The sequence below is a fragment of the Oncorhynchus mykiss genome, chromosome 5 (assembly GCF_013265735.2).
Source record: "Oncorhynchus mykiss isolate Arlee chromosome 5, USDA_OmykA_1.1, whole genome shotgun sequence".
NCBI classification, from domain to species: domain Eukaryota; kingdom Metazoa; phylum Chordata; class Actinopteri; order Salmoniformes; family Salmonidae; genus Oncorhynchus; species Oncorhynchus mykiss.
Window position 1 is genome coordinate 1,110,001 of NC_048569.1, and position 20,424 is coordinate 1,130,424.

General features: G+C 43.6%; 1 protein-coding gene across 1 annotated transcript in view; it reads right to left on the minus strand.

Moving 5' to 3' along the window:
* The window catches only part of LOC118964538 (proline-rich protein 2-like), a 36,712-nt gene extending 19,094 nt beyond the window's left edge, over positions 1–17,618 (minus strand). The window contains exons 1-2 of the mRNA XM_036976529.1: positions 17,610–17,618; positions 17,264–17,292 (exon numbers count right to left, since the gene is read on the minus strand). Coding sequence (XP_036832424.1) covers positions 17,264–17,292; positions 17,610–17,618 — 38 coding nt within the window. The remainder of the gene's footprint in view (positions 1–17,263; positions 17,293–17,609) is intronic.
* Positions 17,619–20,424: the final 2,806 nt, after the last annotated feature.

Here is a 20,424-nt window from a genome sequence, read left to right on the forward strand (position 1 = left end):
GGGCCCTGACAGACCTGGGCCCTGACAGTAAATCTCAGTAAGACAAAAATAATGGTGTTCCCAAAAAAGGTCCAGTTGCCAGAACCACAAAAACAAATTCCATCTAGACACCGTTTCACTGGAGCACACAAAAAAGAGATGTCACGTTCTGACCTTAGTTATTTTGTTATGTCTTTGTTTAGTATGGTCAGGGCGTGAGTTTGGTGAGTTGTCTATGTTCTTTTTTCTATGATTTGGAGTTTCTGTGTTGGGCCTGGTGTGGTTCTCAATCAGAAGCAGCTGTCATTCGTTGTCCCTGATTGAGAACCATACTTAGGTAGCCTGGTTTCACTTTTGAGTGGTGGGTGATTGTTTCCTGTGTCTGTGTTTGTACCATAGGGGACTGTTTCGCTTTTCGTTTGTTCATTCACGTTGTTATTTTGTATTTTTGTAGTGTTCAGTTTTATATATTAAAAAGGACACTTACCACACTGCACATTGGTCCTCCGATCCTTCCTACAACAGGAGGAGGAGGACAATCGTTACAGAATCACCCACCACAACCGGACCAAGCAGCATGGTAACGGGCAGCAGCAGCGATATCCAGACTCCTGGACATGGGAGGAGATCCTGGAAAGCAAGGGACCCTGGAGACAGGCTGGAGAGTATCGCCGCCCCAAGGCAGAGCTGGAGGCAGCGAAAGCCGAGAGGCGGTGGTATGAGGAGGCAGCACGGCAGCGCGGTTGGAAGCCCGAGAGGCAGCCCCAAAAATGTCTTGGTGGGGGGCACGTCAGGGAAAGGGTTGACATGGTGACCTGACATGTGAGGCGATAAAGACTGTTACTAATGTTAGTGACAGTGAGCTGAACCCGGAGAAAAAATCAAACGTAAAAATTCATATTTGCTTGCCAAGTTGAGGATGTAGTTTATTATGGCTGCCGTGAGGGACAAGAACTGCAATTGAAGCCTACACTCGTAGAAAAAAAGTGTTCTTAAAGAACCAGAAAGTGTTCTTATAGAACCAAAAAGTGTTCTTATAGAACCAAAAAGGGTTCTTATAGAACTGATATCTGTGAGTTATAGATCTGTCAGTCATTGAAGCCAAGTCTAAGTCTATATTCCGTGTGCGTTATTTCTATGCTATCTGTGCTTAAGTTTTGTTTTTGCATCTTTTACATTTGGTTTTGTCCACCAGCTTCAAACAGCTGAAAATACAATATTTTGAGTTATGGAACATATATTTCACAGCGGTTTAGATGGTACAATGCCTCCCAGGTGGCGCAGTGGTTAAGGGCGTTGTACTGCAGCTGTGCCACCAGAGACTCTGAGTTCACGCCCAGGCTCTGTCGTAACCGGCGGTCTGTGGGGTGACGCACAATTGGATATGGTGGGCTTAAGAGAATGTGAAAGATGCCAAATATGGTGGGGAACAAGTTCAAACAGGTGCCATTAATACAGGTAACGAGTGAGGGACAGAGGAGCCTCTTAAAGAAGGTCTGTAAGAGCCATAAATCTTGCTTGTTTGTAGGTGACCAAATACTTATTTTCCACCATAATTTGCAAATTAATTCATTAAAAATCCTACAATGTGATTTTCTGGATTTTTTTTCTTCTCATTTTGTCTGTCATAGTTGAAGTGTAAATTACAGGCCTCTCTCATCTTTTTAAGTGGGAGAACTTGCACAATTGGTGGCTGACTAAATACTTTTTTGCCCCATTGTAAACTAGAGAACACACAGTAAACTGTAGTCCTAACTGTAGTCCTAACTGTAGTCCTAACCCACAGTATACTGTAGTCCTAACTGTAGTCCTAACCCACAGTATACTGTAGTCCTAACTGTAGTCCTAACCCACAGTATACTGTAGTCCTAACTGTAGTCCTAACCCACAGTATACTGTAGTCCTAACTGTAGTCCTAACCCACAGTATACTGTAGTCCTAACTGTAGTCCTAACCCACAGTATACTGTAGTCCTAACTGTAGTCCTAACCCACAGTATACTGTAGTCCTAACTGTAGTCCTAACCCACAGTATACTGTAGTCCTAACTGTAGTCCTAACCCACAGTATACTGTAGTCCTAACTGTAGTCCTAACCCACAGTATACTGTAGTCCTAACTGTAGTCCTAACTGTAGTCCTAACTGTAGTCCTAACTGTAGTCCTAACCTACAGTATACTGTAGTCCTAACAGTAGTCCTAACACACAGTATACTGTAGTCCTAACTGTAGTCCTAACTGTAGTCCTAACCTACAGTATACTGTAGTCCTAACTGTAGTCCTAACACACAGTATACTGTAGTCCTAACTGTAGTCCTAACCCACAGTATACTGTAGTCCTAACTGTAGTCCTAACCCACAGTATACTGTAGTCCTAACTGTAGTCCTAACCCACAGTATACTGTAGTCCTAACTGTAGTCCTAACCCACAGTATACTGTAGTCCTAACTGTAGTCCTAACCCACAGTATACTGTAGTCCTAACTGTAGTCCTAACCCACAGTATACTGTAGTCCTAACTGTAGTCCTAACTGTAGGCCTAACTGTAGTCCTAACTGTAGTCCTAACTGTAGTCCTAACACACAGTATACTGTAGTCCTAACTGTAGTCCTAACTGTAGTCCTAACACACAGTATACTGTAGTCCTAACTGTAGTCCTAACCCACAGTATACTGTAGTCCTAACTGTAGTCCTAACTGTAGTCCTAACACACAGTATACTGTAGTCCTAACTGTAGTCCTAACTGTAGTCCTAACACACAGTATACTGTAGTCCTAACTGTAGTCCTAACCCACAGTATACTGTAGTCCTAACTGTAGTCCTAACCCACAGTATACTGTAGTCCTAACTGTAGTCCTAACCCACAGTATACTGTAGTCCTAACTGTAGTCCTAACCCACAGTATACTGTAGTCCTAACTGTAGTCCTAACCCACAGTATACTGTAGTCCTAACTGTAGTCCTAACCCACAGTATACTGTAGTCCTAACTGTAGTCCTAACTGTAGTCCTAACTGTAGTCCTAACTGTAGTCCTAACCTACAGTATACTGTAGTCCTAACAGTAGTCCTAACACACAGTATACTGTAGTCCTAACTGTAGTCCTAACTGTAGTCCTAACCTACAGTATACTGTAGTCCTAACTGTAGTCCTAACACACAGTATACTGTAGTCCTAACTGTAGTCCTAACCCACAGTATACTGTAGTCCTAACTGTAGTCCTAACCCACAGTATACTGTAGTCCTAACTGTAGTCCTAACCCACAGTATACTGTAGTCCTAACTGTAGTCCTAACCCACAGTATACTGTAGTCCTAACTGTAGTCCTAACCCACAGTATACTGTAGTCCTAACTGTAGTCCTAACCCACAGTATACTGTAGTCCTAACTGTAGTCCTAACTGTAGGCCTAACTGTAGTCCTAACTGTAGTCCTAACTGTAGTCCTAACACACAGTATACTGTAGTCCTAACTGTAGTCCTAACTGTAGTCCTAACACACAGTATACTGTAGTCCTAACTGTAGTCCTAACCCACAGTATACTGTAGTCCTAACTGTAGTCCTAACTGTAGTCCTAACACACAGTATACTGTAGTCCTAACTGTAGTCCTAACTGTAGTCCTAACACACAGTATACTGTAGTCCTAACTGTAGTCCTAACTGTAGGCCTAACTGTAGTCCTAACTGTAGTCCTAACACACAGTATACTGTAGTCCTAACTGTAGTCCTAACTGTAGTCCTAACACACAGTATACTGTAGTCCTAACACACAGTAAACTGTAGTCCTAACCCACAGTATACTGTAGTCCTAACCCACAGTATACTGTAGTCCTAACTGTAGTCCTAACACACAGTATACTGTAGTCCTAACTGTAGTCCTAACCCACAGTATACTGTAGTCCTAACTGTAGTCCTAACCCACAGTATACTGTAGTCCTAACTGTAGTCCTAACCCACAGTATACTGTAGTCCTAACTGTAGTCCTAACCCACAGTATACTGTAGTCCTAACTGTAGTCCTAACCCACAGTATACTGTAGTCCTAACTGTAGTCCTAACACACAGTATACTGTAGTCCTAACTGTAGTCCTAACTGTAGTCCTAACTGTAGTCCTAACTGTAGTCCTAACACACAGTATACTGTAGTCCTAACTGTAGTCCTAACCCACAGTATACTGTAGTCCTAACACACAGTATACTGTAGTCCTAACTGTAGTCCTAACTGTAGGCCTAACTGTAGTCCTAACTGTAGTCCTAACACACAGTATACTGTAGTCCTAACTGTAGTCCTAACTGTAGTCCTAACACACAGTATACTGTAGTCCTAACACACAGTAAACTGTAGTCCTAACCCACAGTATACTGTAGTCCTAACCCACAGTATACTGTAGTCCTAACTGTAGTCCTAACACACAGTATACTGTAGTCCTAACTGTAGTCCTAACCCACAGTATACTGTAGTCCTAACTGTAGTCCTAACCCACAGTATACTGTAGTCCTAACTGTAGTCCTAACCCACAGTATACTGTAGTCCTAACTGTAGTCCTAACCCACAGTATACTGTAGTCCTAACTGTAGTCCTAACCCACAGTATACTGTAGTCCTAACTGTAGTCCTAACACACAGTATACTGTAGTCCTAACTGTAGTCCTAACTGTAGTCCTAACTGTAGTCCTAACTGTAGTCCTAACACACAGTATACTGTAGTCCTAACTGTAGTCCTAACACACAGTATACTGTAGTCCTAACTGTAGTCCTAACCCACAGTATACTGTAGTCCTAACACACAGTATACTGTAGTCCTAACACAACATACCTCACTTTACATTAATATAAATATAGACCATCACAACATACCTCACTTTAAATAAATATAATTATAGACCTTCACAATGTACCTCACTGTACATATAGTGAGGTACGATTCATTCTCAAATTCAAGCAGCAAAACTAGAGCAATCACAATACAAATACAATGTCCACAATAAAACAATATAAAATAAAGTAGAGAATAAAGTTTTTTTTTTTTAAGAAAGTATAAAGTAAAAGTAAAAACAAGTTAACAAGATTGTTACATTTACTGAGAATATACTGTGGATATACTGAGAATATACTGCGGATATACTGTTACATTTACTGTGGATATACTGAGAATATACTGTGGATATACTGTGGATATACTGTGAATATACTGAGAATATACTGTGGATATACTGTGGATATACTGTGAATATACTGTGGATATACTGTGAATATACTGAGAATATACTGAGAATATACTGTGGATATACTGTGGATATACTGTGAATATACTGTGGATATACTGTGAATATACTGAGAATATACTGTGAATATACTGAGAATATACTGTGAATATACTGTGGATATACTGTGGATATACTGTTACATTTACTGTGGATATACTGAGAATATACTGTGGATATACTGTGGATATACTGTTACATTTACTGTGGATATACTGAGAATATACTGTGGATATTTTTTTTTTTTACCTTTATTTAACCAGGCAAGTCAGTTAAGAACAAATTCTTATTTTCAATGACGGCCTGGGAACAGTGGGTTAACTGCCTGTTCAGGGGCAGAACGACAGATTTGTACCTTGTCAGCTCGGGGGTTTGAACTCACAACCTTCCGGTTACTAGTCCAACGCTCTAACCACTAGGCTACCCTGCCGCCCCAGTATACTGTGGATATACTGTGAATATACTGTGAATATACTGTGGATATACTGTGAATATACTGTGGATATACTGTGAATATACTGAGAATATACTGTGAATATACTGTGAATATACTGTGAATATACTGTGGATATACTGTGAATATACTGTGAATATACTGTGAATTTACTGTGAATATACTGTGAATATACTGAGAATATACTGTGAATATACTGAGAATATACTGTGAATATACTGTGAATATATTGTTACATTTTTTTTTTTTTTTTAAATTTTATTTCACCTTTATTTAACCAGGTAGGCTAGTTGAGAACAAGTTCTCATTTGCAACTGCGACCTGGCCAAGATAAAGCATAGCAGTATGAGCAGACAACACAGAGTTACACATGGAGTAAACAATTAACAAGTCAATAACACAGTAGAAAACAAAGGGGGAGTCTATATACAATGTGTGCAAAAGGCATGAGGTAGGCGAATAATTACAATTTTGCAGATTAACACTGGAGTGATAAATGATCAGATGGTCATGTACAGGTAGAGATATTGGTGTGCAAAATAGCAGAAAAATAAATAAATAAAAACAGTATGGGGATGAGGTAGGTGAAAATGGGTGGGCTATTTACCAATAGACTATGTACAGCTGCAGCGATCGGTTAGCTGCTCAGATAGCTGATGTTTGAAGTTGGTGAGGGAGATAAAAGTCTCCAACTTCAGCGATTTTTGCAATTCGTTCCAGTCACAGGCAGCAGAGTACTGGAACGAAAGGCGGCCAAATGAGGTGTTGGATTTAGGGATGATCAGTGAGATACACCTGCTGGAGCGCGTGCTACGAATGGGTGTTGCCATCGTGACCAGTGAGCTGAGATAAGGCGGAGCTTTACCTAGCATGGACTTGTAGATGACCTGGAGCCAGTGGGTCTGGCGACGAATATGTAGCGAGGGCCAGCCGACTAGAGCATACAAGTCGCAGTGGTGGGTGGTATAAGGTGCTTTAGTGACAAAACGGATGGCACTGTGATAGACTGCATCCAGTTTGCTGAGTAGAGTGTTGGAAGCCATTTTGTAGATGACATCGCCGAAGTCGAGGATCGGTAGGATAGTCAGTTTTACTAGGGTAAGCTTGGCGGCGTGAGTGAAGGAGGCTTTGTTGCGGAATAGAAAGCCGACTCTTGATTTGATTTTCGATTGGAGATGTTTGATATGAGTCTGGAAGGAGAGTTTGCAGTCTAGCCAGACACCTAGGTACTTATAGATGTCCACATATTCTAGGTCGGAACCATCCAGGGTGGTGATGCTAGGCGGGCATGCGGGTGCAGGCAGCGATCGGTTGAAAAGCATGCATTTGGTTTTACTAGCGTTTAAGAGCAGTCGGAGGCCACGGAAGGAGTGTTGTATGGCATTGAAGCTTGTTTGGAGGTTAGATAGCACAGTGTCCAATGACGGGCCGAAAGTATATAGAATGGTGTCGTCTGCGTAGAGGTGGATCAGGGAATCGCCCGCAGCAAGAGCAACATCATTGATGTATACAGAGAAAAGAGTCGGCCCGAGAATTGAACCCTGTGGCACCCCCATAGAGACTGCCAGAGGACCGGACAACATGTCCTCCGATTTGACACACTGAACTCTGTCTGCAAAGTAATTGGTGAACCAGGCAAGGCAGTCATCCGAAAAACCGAGGCTACTGAGTCTGCCGATAAGAATATGGTGATTGACAGAGTCGAAAGCCTTGGCAAGGTCGATGAAGACGGCTGCACAGTACTGTCTTTTATCGATGGCGGTTATGATATCGTTTAGTACCTTGAGTGTGGCTGAGGTGCACCCGTGACCGGCTCGGAAGCCAGATTGCACAGCGGAGAAGGTACAGTGGGATTCGAGATGGTCAGTGACCTGTTTGTTGACTTGGCTTTCGAAGACCTTAGATAGGCAGGGCAGGATGGATATAGGTCTGTAACAGTTTGGGTCCAGGGTGTCTCCCCCTTTGAAGAGGGGGATGACTGCGGCAGCTTTCCAATCCTTGGGGATCTCAGACGATATGAAAGAGAGGTTGAACAGGCTGGTAATAGGGGTTGCGACAATGGTGGCGGATAGTTTCAGAAATAGAGGGTCCAGATTGTCAAGCCCAGCTGATTTGTACGGGTCCAGGTTTTGCAGCTCTTTCAGAACATCTGCTATCTGGATTTGGGTAAAGGAGAACCTGGAGAGGCTTGGGCGAGGAGCAGCGGGGGGGGCGGGGCTGTTGGCCGAGGTTGAAGTAGCCAGGCGGAAGGCATGGCCAGCCGTTGAGAAATGCTTATTGAAGTTTTCGATAATCATGGATTTATCAGTGCAGTGGGCAGCTGGGAGGAGGTGCTCTTGTTCTCCATTGACTTCACAGTGTCCCAGAACTTTTTGGAGTTGGAGCTACAGGATGCAAACTTCTGCCTGAAGAAGCTGGCCTTAGCTTTCCTGACTGACTGCGTGTATTGGTTCCGGACTTCCCTGAACAGTTGCATATCACGGGGACTATTCGATGCTATTGCAGTCCGCCACAGGATGTTTTTGTGCTGGTCGAGGGCAGTCAGGTCTGGGGTGAACCAAGGGCTGTATCTGTTTTTAGTTCTGCATTTTTTGAACGGAGCATGCTTATCTAAGATGGTGAGGAAGTTACTTTTAAAGAATGACCAGGCATCCTCAACTGACGGGATGAGGTCAATGTCCTTCCAGGATACCCGGGCCAGGTCGATTAGAAAGGCCTGCTCACAGAAGTGTTTTAGGGAGCGTTTGACAGTGATGAGGGGTGGTCGTTTGACTGCGGCTCCGTAGCGGATACAGGCAATGAGGCAGTGATCGCTGAGATCCTGGTTGAAGACAGCGGAGGTGTATTTGGAGGGCCAGTTGGTCAGGATGACGTCTATGAGGGTGCCCTTGTTTACAGAGTTAGGGTTGTACCTGGTGGGTTCCTTGATGATTTGTGTGAGATTGAGGGCATCTAGCTTAGATTGTAGGACTGCCGGGGTGTTAAGCATATCCCAGTTTAGGTCACCTAACAGAACAAACTCTGAAGCTAGATGGGGGGCGATCAATTCACAAATGGTGTCCAGGGCACAGCTGGGAGCTGAGGGAGGTCGGTAGCAGGCGGCAACAGTGAGAGACTTATTTCTGGAGAGAGTAATTTTCAAAATTAGTAGTTCGAACTTTTTGGGTATGGACCTGGAAAGTATGACATTTACTGTGAATATACTGTGAATATACTGTGGATATACTGTGAATGTACTGTGAATATACTGTGAATATACTGTGAATATACTGTGAATATACTGTGAATTTAGTGTGAATATACTGTGAATATACTGAGAATATGCTGTGAATATACTGTGAATATACTCTGAATATACTCTGAATATATTGTTACATTTACTGTGAATATACTGTGAATATACTGTGGATATACTGTGAATATACTGTGAATATGCTGTGAATATACTGAGAATATACTGTGAATATACTGCGAATATACTGTGAATATACTGTGAATATATTGTTACATTTACTGTGAATATACTGTGAATATACTGTGAATATACTGTGGATATACTGTGGATATACTGTGAATATACTGTGAATATACTGTGAATTTACTGTGAATATACTGAGAATATACTGTGAATATACTGTGAATATACTGTGAATATACTGTGAATTTACTGTGAATATACTATGAATATACTGAGAATATACTGTGAATATACTGTGAATATACTATGAATATACTGTGAATTTACTGTGAATATACTGTGAATATAGTGTGAATATACTGAGAATATGCTGTGGATATACTGAGAATATACTGTGAATATACTGTGAATATATTCTTACATTTACTTTGAATATACTGTGAATATACTGTGGATATACTGTGAATATACTGTGAATATACTGTGAATATATGGAGAATATACTGTGAATATACTGTGAGTATACTGTGAATTTACTGTGAATATACTGTGAATATACTGAGAATATACTGTGAATATACTGTGAATTTACTGTGAATATACTGTGAATATACTGAGAATATACTGTGAATATACTGAGAATATACTGTGAATATACTGAGAATATGCTGTGGATATACTGAGAATATACTGTGAATATACTGTGAATATATTGTTACATTTACTGTGAATATACTGTGAATATACTGTGAATATACTGTGAATATACTGTGAATATATAGAGAATATACTGTGAATATACTGTGAATATATTGTTACATTTACTGTGAATATACTGTGAATATACTGTGAATATACTGTGAATATACTGTGAATATACTGTGGATATACTGTGAATATACTGAGAATATACTGAGAATATACTGAGAATATACTGAGAATATACTGAGAATATACTGTGAATATACTATGTCAGTGTACTGTTATATACAACCTCACTCTGCATTTCATCCAAGTTTTTGGTTCAAGCGTTTATTGTGTGAAAATCCTGCTCTCATCAACGTTAGAGAGACAAGCATCGCGTCGTCTTCAAGGTGATGACAGTGAAGCTTTACTTTGAGCTTTACGTTAGGAATTTGAATAAGCCTGTCAAACCAATCCAGAACACAAATTTAAGATACGTGTTGGATTGGATTAATTATAAAAATGAGAAACCATTGCTAATGTGATGCGATAAAGACTGTTACTAATGTTAGTGACAGTGAGCTGAACCCGGAGAAAAAATAAAACGTAAAAATTAATATTTGCTTGCCAAGTTGAGGATGTAGTTTATTATGGCTGCCGTGAGGGACAAGAACTGCAATTGAAGCCTACACTCGTAGAAAAAAAGGGTTCTTTTAGAACCAAAAAGTGTTCTTAAAGAACCAAAAAGTGTTCTTATAGAACCAAAAAGTGTTCTTATAGAACCAAAATGTGTTCTTAACAGGGTGTAGACTAACAGTGAAATGCTTGGTAAACACAGGAGTAGACTAACAGTGAAATGCTTGGTAAACACAGGAGTAGACTAACAGTGAAATGCTTGGTAAACAACAGGAGTAGACTAACAGTGAAATGCTTGGTAAACACAGGAGTAGACTAACAGTGAAATGCTTGTTAAACACAGGAGTAGACTAACAGTGAAATGCTTGTTAAACACAGGAGTAGACTAACAGTGAAATGCTTGGTAAACACAGGAGTAGACTAACAGTGAAATGCTTGGTAAACACAGGAGTAGACTAACAGTGAAATGCTTGGTAAACACAGGAGTAGACTAACAGTGAAATGCTTGGTAAACACAGGAGTAGACTAACAGTGAAATGCTTGGTAAACACAGGAGTAGACTAACAGTGAAATGCTTGGTAAACACAGGAGTAGACTAACAGTGAAATGCTTGTTAAACACAGGAGTAGACTAACAGTGAAATGCTTGTTAAACACAGGAGTAGACTAACAGTGAAATGCTTGTTAAACACAGGAGTAGACTAACAGTGAAATGCTTGGTAAACACAGGAGTAGACTAACAGTGAAATGCTTGGTAAACACAGGAGTAGACTAACAGTGAAATGCTTGGTAAACACAGGAGTAGACTAACAGTGAAATGCTTGTTAAACACAGGAGTAGACTAACAGTGAAATGCTTGTTAAACACAGGAGTAGACTAACAGTGAAATGCTTGGTAAACACAGGAGTAGACTAACAGTGAAATGCTTGGTAAACACAGGAGTAGACTAACAGTGAAATGCTTGGTAAACACAGGAGTAGACTAACAGTGAAATGCTTGGTAAACACAGGAGTAGACTAACAGTGAAATGCTTGGTAAACACAGGAGTAGACTAACAGTGAAATGCTTGGTAAACACAGGAGTAGACTAACAGTGAAATGCTTGGTAAACACATGAGTAGACTAACAGTGAAATGCTTGGTAAACACAGGAGTAGACTAACAGTGAAATGCTTGGTAAACACAGGAGTAGACTAACAGTGAAATGCTTGGTAAACACAGGAGTAGACTAACAGTGAAATGCTTGGTAAACACAGGAGTAGACTAACAGTGAAATGCTTGGTAAACACAGGAGTAGACTAACAGTGAAATGCTTGGTAAACACAGGAGTAGACTAACAGTGAAATGCTTGGTAAACACAGGAGTAGACTAACAGTGAAATGCTTGGTAAACACAGGAGTAGACTAACAGTGAAATGCTTGGTAAACACAGGAGTAGACTAACAGTGAAATGCTTGGTAAACACAGGAGTAGACTAACAGTGAAATGCTTGGTAAACACAGGAGTAGACTAACAGTGAAATGCTTGGTAAACACAGGAGTAGACTAACAGTGAAATGCTTGGTAAACACAGGAGTAGACTAACAGTGAAATGCTTGTTAAACACAGGAGTAGACTAACAGTGAAATGCTTGTTAAACACAGGAGTAGACTAACAGTGAAATGCTTGTTAAACACAGGAGTAGACTAACAGTGAAATGCTTGGTAAACACAGGAGTAGACTAACAGTGAAATGCTTGGTAAACACAGGAGTAGACTAACAGTGAAATGCTTGGTAAACACAGGAGTAGACTAACAGTGAAATGCTTGGTAAACAACAGGAGTAGACTAACAGTGAAATGCTTGGTAAACAACAGGAGTAGACTAACAGTGAAATGCTTGGTAAACAACAGGAGTAGACTAACAGTGAAATGCTTGGTAAACACAGGAGTAGACTAACAGTGAAATGCTTGGTAAACACAGGAGTAGACTAACAGTGAAATGCTTGGTAAACACAGGAGTAGACTAACAGTGAAATGCTTGGTAAACAACAGGAGTAGACTAACAGTGAAATGCTTGGTAAACAACAGGAGTAGACTAACAGTGAAATGCTTGGTAAACAACAGGAGTAGACTAACAGTGAAATGCTTGGTAAACAACAGGAGTAGACTAACAGTGAAATGCTTGGTAAACAACAGGAGTAGACTAACAGTGAAATGCTTGGTAAACACAGGAGTAGACTAACAGTGAAATGCTTGGTAAACAACAGGAGTAGACTAACAGTGAAATGCTTACTTATAGGACCTTCCCAACAATGCAGAGAGAAAGAAAATTAAGCAACAATAGAAAAGTAAAACACGTAAAAGTAATAATAAATACAGAATGAGTAATGATAACTTGGCTATATACACGGGGTTCCAGTACCGTAAACAAGCTAGAATATTATCCATGTCCTTGTTCAGCCAGCTTTCACGAGAAACATAGAATATACAATGTAAGATTCTGCCATGGAATGCCAGTTTAAAAGTCCAGGTGTGACAGTAGTGTTCTGTCACTCCGTGGAGGAGACTGATTGGGCCTGAGAGCTGGAGACATGGCCAGGATGGAGTCCTGGAGAGGGGGTGGGCTGAGGGAGGACTGGGGGTGGGCGGGGGCTGTCTAGGCTGCCTGGCTGTGGACTAGGAGCCTTTGACAGAGGAAGGGGTGGGGGAGGGAGGGCTGGGAGAAAGATGGGGAGGGTGGCTAGGGATGGAGGGCTGGGGGAGGATGGAAGGAGGGGGAGAGGAGGGAAGGGCTGGGGGAGAGCCAGGGGAGGCTGGAGGGAGGGATGAGGAGGGCCGAGGGAGGGAGGGAGGGATGGAGACCACCCTATTACAAAGTGCTCTGGATCAAAAACATATTGTAAGCAGTCAACACTGTTGCCCTTAAACGTTCATAGCAACTCACACAATTTGATACATATTGTTGATTTAGCGTATTAAATCTAGTGCTTCATTTGGAATAGACGGGGGTGTTTTAGTATTCATATTTTTATTATCAAAATCAGAATTTAAAATGTAATTCTGTAGAGATACTGTACATCAGCAGCCAGTGATCCCTGACAGTGATCTTATTTCCACTTTTATATTTATATCAGGATAACAGCATCACTGACGACCAGAGTGTCTTGTGGAAGACAGAATCTGTGAGTTGTAAAATACAGTGATAGCATTAGTAAGGTTGGCTAATCATATCCATGACAGAATAAAGCTAACCAACAATGGCTGCTCTTCCATACTTTAATCAGATCTTCTGCATTCTGGAGCAACTCCTTGGTGGCATATGACGGCCATTAGGGGTCCAGACTACCCTGAGGCAGCTCATTGGTGGCATATGACGGCCATTAAGGGTCCTGACTAGACTACCCTGAGGCAGCTCTGTGATGGCATATGATGGCCATTAGGGGTCCTGACTATCCTGAGGGTACAACTCAAATCAAATCAAAGTTTATTTGTCACATGACAGAATACAAGAGGTGTAAACCATATGTCACAAAATGGGTTGGAAGATAAGAGGACAAGTCGGGGGTGGGGCTGGTGTGATCAGGCACACCTGCAACGAGTTAGCTAATCAGACAGGTAGCTGGGGATTGGCTGTCATTTACTTTAAAAGCCCAGTGTTTTGTGTTGTTCTGGTGCTGCGAGTTGAGCTGAGAATGTCTCTCCGTAGGGATCGGTCCCCTATGCAAGTGTTCATGTCTTGGGTGTTTGCTGTGATCGCACTGGACCAGTGTCTGCTGTACGAGAATTCTTACCTGCGAATTCGAGTGAAGAAGTGGGCGTCTGCACTGACAACGAACTGGGGCTGTGGAGCTGAGTAGTGATTCGAGAGAGGCATTGGTACAACGCACATCTAGGAGCTTTGGCTCCACCAAGTAAGGGATGTAATTCTTCCTGTGTTCCCCTTACGCTTCTCTTTCTCTCTGGGCCATTTGCCACTGGTAGACACTACTCCTGGAAGACACTACTCCTGGAAGACACTACTCCTGGAAGACACTACTCCACTGGAAGACACTACTCCTGGAAGACACTACTCCTGGAAGACACTACTCCTCTGGAAGACATTACTCCTGGAAGACACTACTCCTGGAAGACACTACTCCTCTGGAAGACACTACTCCTGGAAGACACAACTCCTGGAAGACACTACTCCTCTGGAAGACACTACTCCTCTGGAAGACACTACTCTTGGAAGACACTACTCCTGGAAGACACTACTCCTGGAAGACACTACTCCTCTGGAAGACACTACTCCTGGAAGACACTACTCCTGGAAGACACTACTCCTGGAAGACATTACTCCTGGAAGACACAACTCCTGGAAGACACTACTCCTCTGGAAGACACTACTCTTGGAAGACACTACTCCTGGAAGACACTACTCCTGGAAGACACTACTCCTCTGGAAGACACTACTCCACTGGAAGACACTACTCCACTGGAAGACACTACTCCTGGAAGACACTACTCCTGGAAGACACTACTCCTGGAAGACACTACTTCTGGGTGACATTACTCCTGGAAGACACAACTTCTGGAAGACACTACTCCTCTGGAAGACACTACTCTTGGAAGACACTACTCCTGGAAGACACTACTCCACTGGAAGACACTACTCCTGGAAGACACTACTCCTGGAAGACACTACTCCTGGAAGACACTACTCCTCTGGAAGACACTACTCTTGGAAGACACTACTCCTGGAAGACACTACTCCTGGAAGACACTACTCCTGGAAGACACTACTCCACTGGAAGACACTACTCCTGGAAGACATTACTCCTCTGGAAGACATTACTCCTGGAAGACACTACTCCTGGAAGACACTACTCCTGGAAGACACTACTCCACTGGAAGACACTACTCCTGGAAGACACTACTCCTCTGGAAGACACTACTCCTGGAAGACACTACTCCACTGGAAGACATTACTCCTGGAAGACACTACTCCTGGAAGACACTACTCCTGGAAGACACTACTCCACTGGAAGACACTACTCCTGGAAGACACTACTCCACTGGAAGACATTACTCCTGGAAGACACTACTCCTGGAAGACACTACTCCTGGAAGACACTACTCCACTGGAAGACACTACTCCTGGAAGACACTACTCCTCTGGAAGACACTACTCCTGGAAGACACTACTCCACTGGAAGACACTACTCCTGGAAGACACTACTCCTGGAAGACACTATTGTCGGCCGGTTTCCCTGCCGACTGTCTCCCTCTCGTTTCAGAACCAGTGGCGGGTACCATCAGTGACCTGACCAAGCAGAGTCTCAGGTCTGTTGATGTGGATATCGCCAGAGAGACTTTTATTTTTGTGGAGATATGGTACTCGTTCTGCTCTAGAAACAGAGAACTTATCCCCACCCTCTCTATATGTTGTCTTGTTTGACTTTCCCCCTCTCTCTATTTTGTCCCATAGCAGTAGAGAGTCTGTTAGATGGGGGTGGCAGGGTCAAGGGTGGGTCCCATATTGTGTGTAGCACCAGAATGAAATTGTCGTGTCTTTCACCATATTGTCTGCAGTGCCTTCCCTTCGAATAACTGCATTGTTGCAGTGCCATATCAGAATAACTGCATTGTTGCAGTGCCATATCAGAATAACTGCATTGTTGCAGTGCCATATCAGAATAACTGCATTGTTGCAGTGCCATATCAGAATAGCTGCATTGTTGCAGTGCCATATTAGAATAACTGCATTGTTGCAGTGCCATATCAGAATAACTGCATTGTTGCAGTGCCATATCAGAATAACTGCATTGTTGCAGTGCCATATCAGAATAACTGCATTGTTGCAGTGCCATATCAGAATAACTGCATTGTTGCAGTGCCATATCAGAATAACTGCATTGTTGCAGTGCCATATCAGAATAACTGCATTGTTGCAGTGCCATATCAGAATAATTCAGGGTTGCCGTGTGATACTTCCCCATGACCGATACGTACCTGAGGGAGTTAGGGGCAGGGTAACCTACCTGAGGGAGTAAGGGGCAGGGTAACCTACCTGAGGGAGTAAGGGGCAGGGTAACCTACCTGAGGGAGTAAGGGGCAGGGTAACCTACCTGAGGGAGTTAGGGGCAGGGTAACCTACCTGAGGGAGTTAGGGGCAGGGTAACCTACCTGAGGGAGTTAGGGGCAGGGTAACCTACCTGAGGGAGTAAGGGGCAGGGTAACCTACCTGAGGGAGTAAGGGGCAGGGTAACCTACCTGAGGGAGTAAGGGGCAGGGTAACCTACCTGAGGGAGTAAGCGGCAGGGTAACCTACCTGAGGGAGTAAGGGGCAGGGTAACCTACCTGAGGGAGTTAGGGGCAGGGTAACCTACCTGAGGGAGTAAGGGGCAGGGTAACCTACCTGAGGGAGTAAGGGGCAGGGTAACCTACCTGAGGGAGTAAGGGGCAGGGTAACCTACCTGAGGGAGTAAGGGGCAGGGTAACCTACCTGAGGGAGTAAGCGGCAGGGTAACCTACCTGAGGGAGTAAGGGGCAGGGTAACCTACCTGAGGGAGTTAGGGGCAGGGTAACCTACCTGAGGGAGTAAGGGGCAGGGTAACCTACCTGAGGGAGTAAGGGGCAGGGTAACCTACCTGAGGGAGTAAGGGGCAGGGTAACCTACCTGAGGGAGTTAGGGGCAGGGTAACCTACCTGAGGGAGTTAGGGGCAGGGTAACCTACCTGAGGGAGTAAGGGGCAGGGTAACCTACCTGAGGGAGTTAGGGGCAGGGTAACCTACCTGAGGGAGTTAGGGGCAGGGTAACCTGCCTGAGGGAGTAAGGGGCAGGGTAACCTACCTGAGGGAGTAAGGGGCAGGGTAACCTACCTGAGGGAGTTAGGGGCAGGGTAACCTACCTGAGGGAGTAAGGGGCAGGGTAACCTACCTGAGGGAGTAAGGGGCAGGGTAACCTACCTGAGGGACTAAGGGGCAGGGTAACCTACCTGAGGGAGTAAGGGGCAGGGTAACCTACCTGAGGGAGTAAGGGGCAGGGTAACCTACCTGAGGGAGTAAGGGGCAGGGTAACCTACCTGAGGGAGTAAGGGGCAGGGTAACCTACCTGAGCTTAGGCTCTATTGTGTTGAAACATTCCGGGAAATTGTCTGCTGTGGGAGGTGGGGAAACAGGAGTCCGATCCATGTTAATTAACCTATGAAATGAAAATAAAACTTACCTTGAGCATACTTACCTGTCCTGGTCTTCTGTACAACAACCCCTACCTTCAGGGTATGCTGAAACCTTACACCCCAACCCGAGCCCTCCGTTCTGCAACCTCAGGTCTCATGGCTCTCCCACCACTGCTCAGCCCAGTACCAAGCTCTTCTCTGTCCTGGCATCCCAATGGTGGAACCAGCTTTCCCCTGAAGCTAGGAGAGCAGAGTCCCTGCCCATCTTCCGAAAACATCTGAAACCCTACATTCTATAATGAGACAATCACAGGAATTATTATTATTGTATATATTTTTTTACCTTTAACCAGGCAAGTCAGTTTAAGAACAAAGTCTTATTTTCAATGACGGCCTACTGTGGAACAGTGGGTTAACTGCCTTGTTCAGGGGCAGGACGACAGATTTTTACCTTGTCAGCTCAGGGATTCAATCTTGCAACCTTTCGGTGTGGATTCAATCTTGCAGCCTTTCGGTTACAAGTCCAACGCTCTAACCACTAGGCTACCTACCACCCCGGGAATATGTAATAGGTGGTTTCATTTTCTCCACCCAAACAAAGGAGTGAGGCGTAAACCTCTAAATAATACACTGGACGAGACACGTAATAACAAATGCACAATAACACGTAGCACGAAAGCCAATACAACAGAGCACAGGTACTCACAAGACCAACGGACAATAATCAACAAGGACAGTGGGGAACAGAGGGCACAGATATACACCTACTACTCAGGGGGAAGGGGAACCAAGTGTGCCTAATGAGACAGTCCGGGGTTGGTGGTGATGATCCAGTTCAGTGACACCTAGAAGTGACGTAGACCTCCGGAGCTGGTGAACAGAATGAGCAGCGGTACCAGGGTGATCCATGACACTCTGGGGCTGGTGAACAGAATGAGCAGCAGTACCAGGGGGATCCATGCCACTCTGGAGCTGGTGAACAGAATGAGCAGCAGTACCAGGGGGATCCATGACACTCTGGAGCTGGTGAACAGAATGAGCAGCGGTACCAGGGGGATCCATGACACTCTGGGGCTGGTGAACAGAATGAGCAGCAGTACCAGGGGGATCCATGACACTCTGGAGCTGGTGAACAGAATGAGCAGCAGTACCAGGGGGATCCATGACACTCTGGAGCTGGTGAACAGAATGAGCAGCGGTACCAGGGGGATCCATGACACTCTGGAGCTGGTGAACAGAATGAGCAGCAGTACCAGGGGGATCCATGCCACTCTGGAGCTGGTGAACAGAATGAGCAGCGGTACCAGGGGGATCCATGACACTCTGGAGCTGGTGAACAGAATGAGCAGCAGTACCAGGGGGATCCATGCCACTCTGGAGCTGGTGAACAGAATGAGCAGCGGTACCAGGGGGATCCATGACACTCTGGAGCTGGTGAACAGAATGAGCAGCAGTACCGGGCGGGATCCATGACATATGGTATATTGACGATCACAATTTAACGTGCATCCTGCCACCTACTGTGCAGAATGGAAACAGAAAACGACCAATCTGCCAAAAAATAAATAAATCAAACTAAACTAAATCAAACAACATATCTGTTAAAAAACAAAACAAGGGGAACCTCGGAGGGTCTTCCAGCACCACCTAAACTATCTGTTAAAAAACAGGCTCAAGGGGAACCTCGGAGGGTCTTCCAGCACCACCTAAACTATCTGTTAAAAAACAGGCTCAAGGGGAACCTCGGAGGGTCTTCCAGCACCACCTAAACTATCTGTTAAAAAACAGGCTCAAGGGGAACCTCGGAGGGTCTTCCTGCTCCACCTAAACTATCTGTTAAAAAACAGGCTCAAGGGGAACCTCAGAGGGTCTTCCAGCACCACCTAAACTATCTGTTAAAAAACAAAACAAGGGGAACCTCGGAGGGTCTTCCAGCACCACCTAAACTATCTGTTAAAAAACAGGCTCAAGGGGAACCTCGGAGGGTCTTCCAGCACCACCTAAACTATCTGTTAAAAAACAGGCTCAAGGGGAACCTCGGAGGGTCTTCCAGCTCCAGTACCCTTTGCAAGTCTTCAGATATAAAATCCTTTAAGTCCCAAAACCTTTCTGCCGTAGCCACAATGATGTCCAGTTTCTTCTCAAATCAAATCAATAAAATTTTATTGGTCACATGGTTAGCAGATGTTAATGGTCACATGGTTAGCAGATGTTAACGCGAGTGTAGCGAAATGCTTGTGCTTCTAGTTCCGACCATGCAGTAATATCTAACAAGTAATCTAACAATTTCACAACAACTACCTTATACACACAAGTGTAAAGAAATGAATAAGAATATGTACATATAAATATATGGATGAGCGATGGCCAAACGGCATAGGAAAGATGCAGTAGATGGTATAGAGTACAGTATATACAATGAGGGAAAAAAGTATTTGATCCCCTGCTGATTTTGTACATTTGCTCACTGACAAAGAAATGATCAGTCAATAATTTTAATGGTAGGTTTATTTGAACAGTGAGAGACAGAATAAGAACAAAAAAATCATGAAAAACTCATGTCCAAAATGTTATAAATTGATTTGCATTTTAATAAGGGAAATAAGTATTTGACCCCCAATCAATCAGAAAGATTTCTGGATCATGATCCCTACCACCCCCAATCAATCAGAAAGATTTCTGGATCATGATCCCTACCACCCCCAATCAATCAGAAAGATTTCTGGATCATGATCCCTACCACCCCCAATCAATCAGAAAGATTTCTGGATCATGATCCCTACCACCCCCAATCAATCAGAAAGATTTCTGGATCATGATCCCTACCACCCCCAATCAATCAGAAAGATTTCTGGATCATGA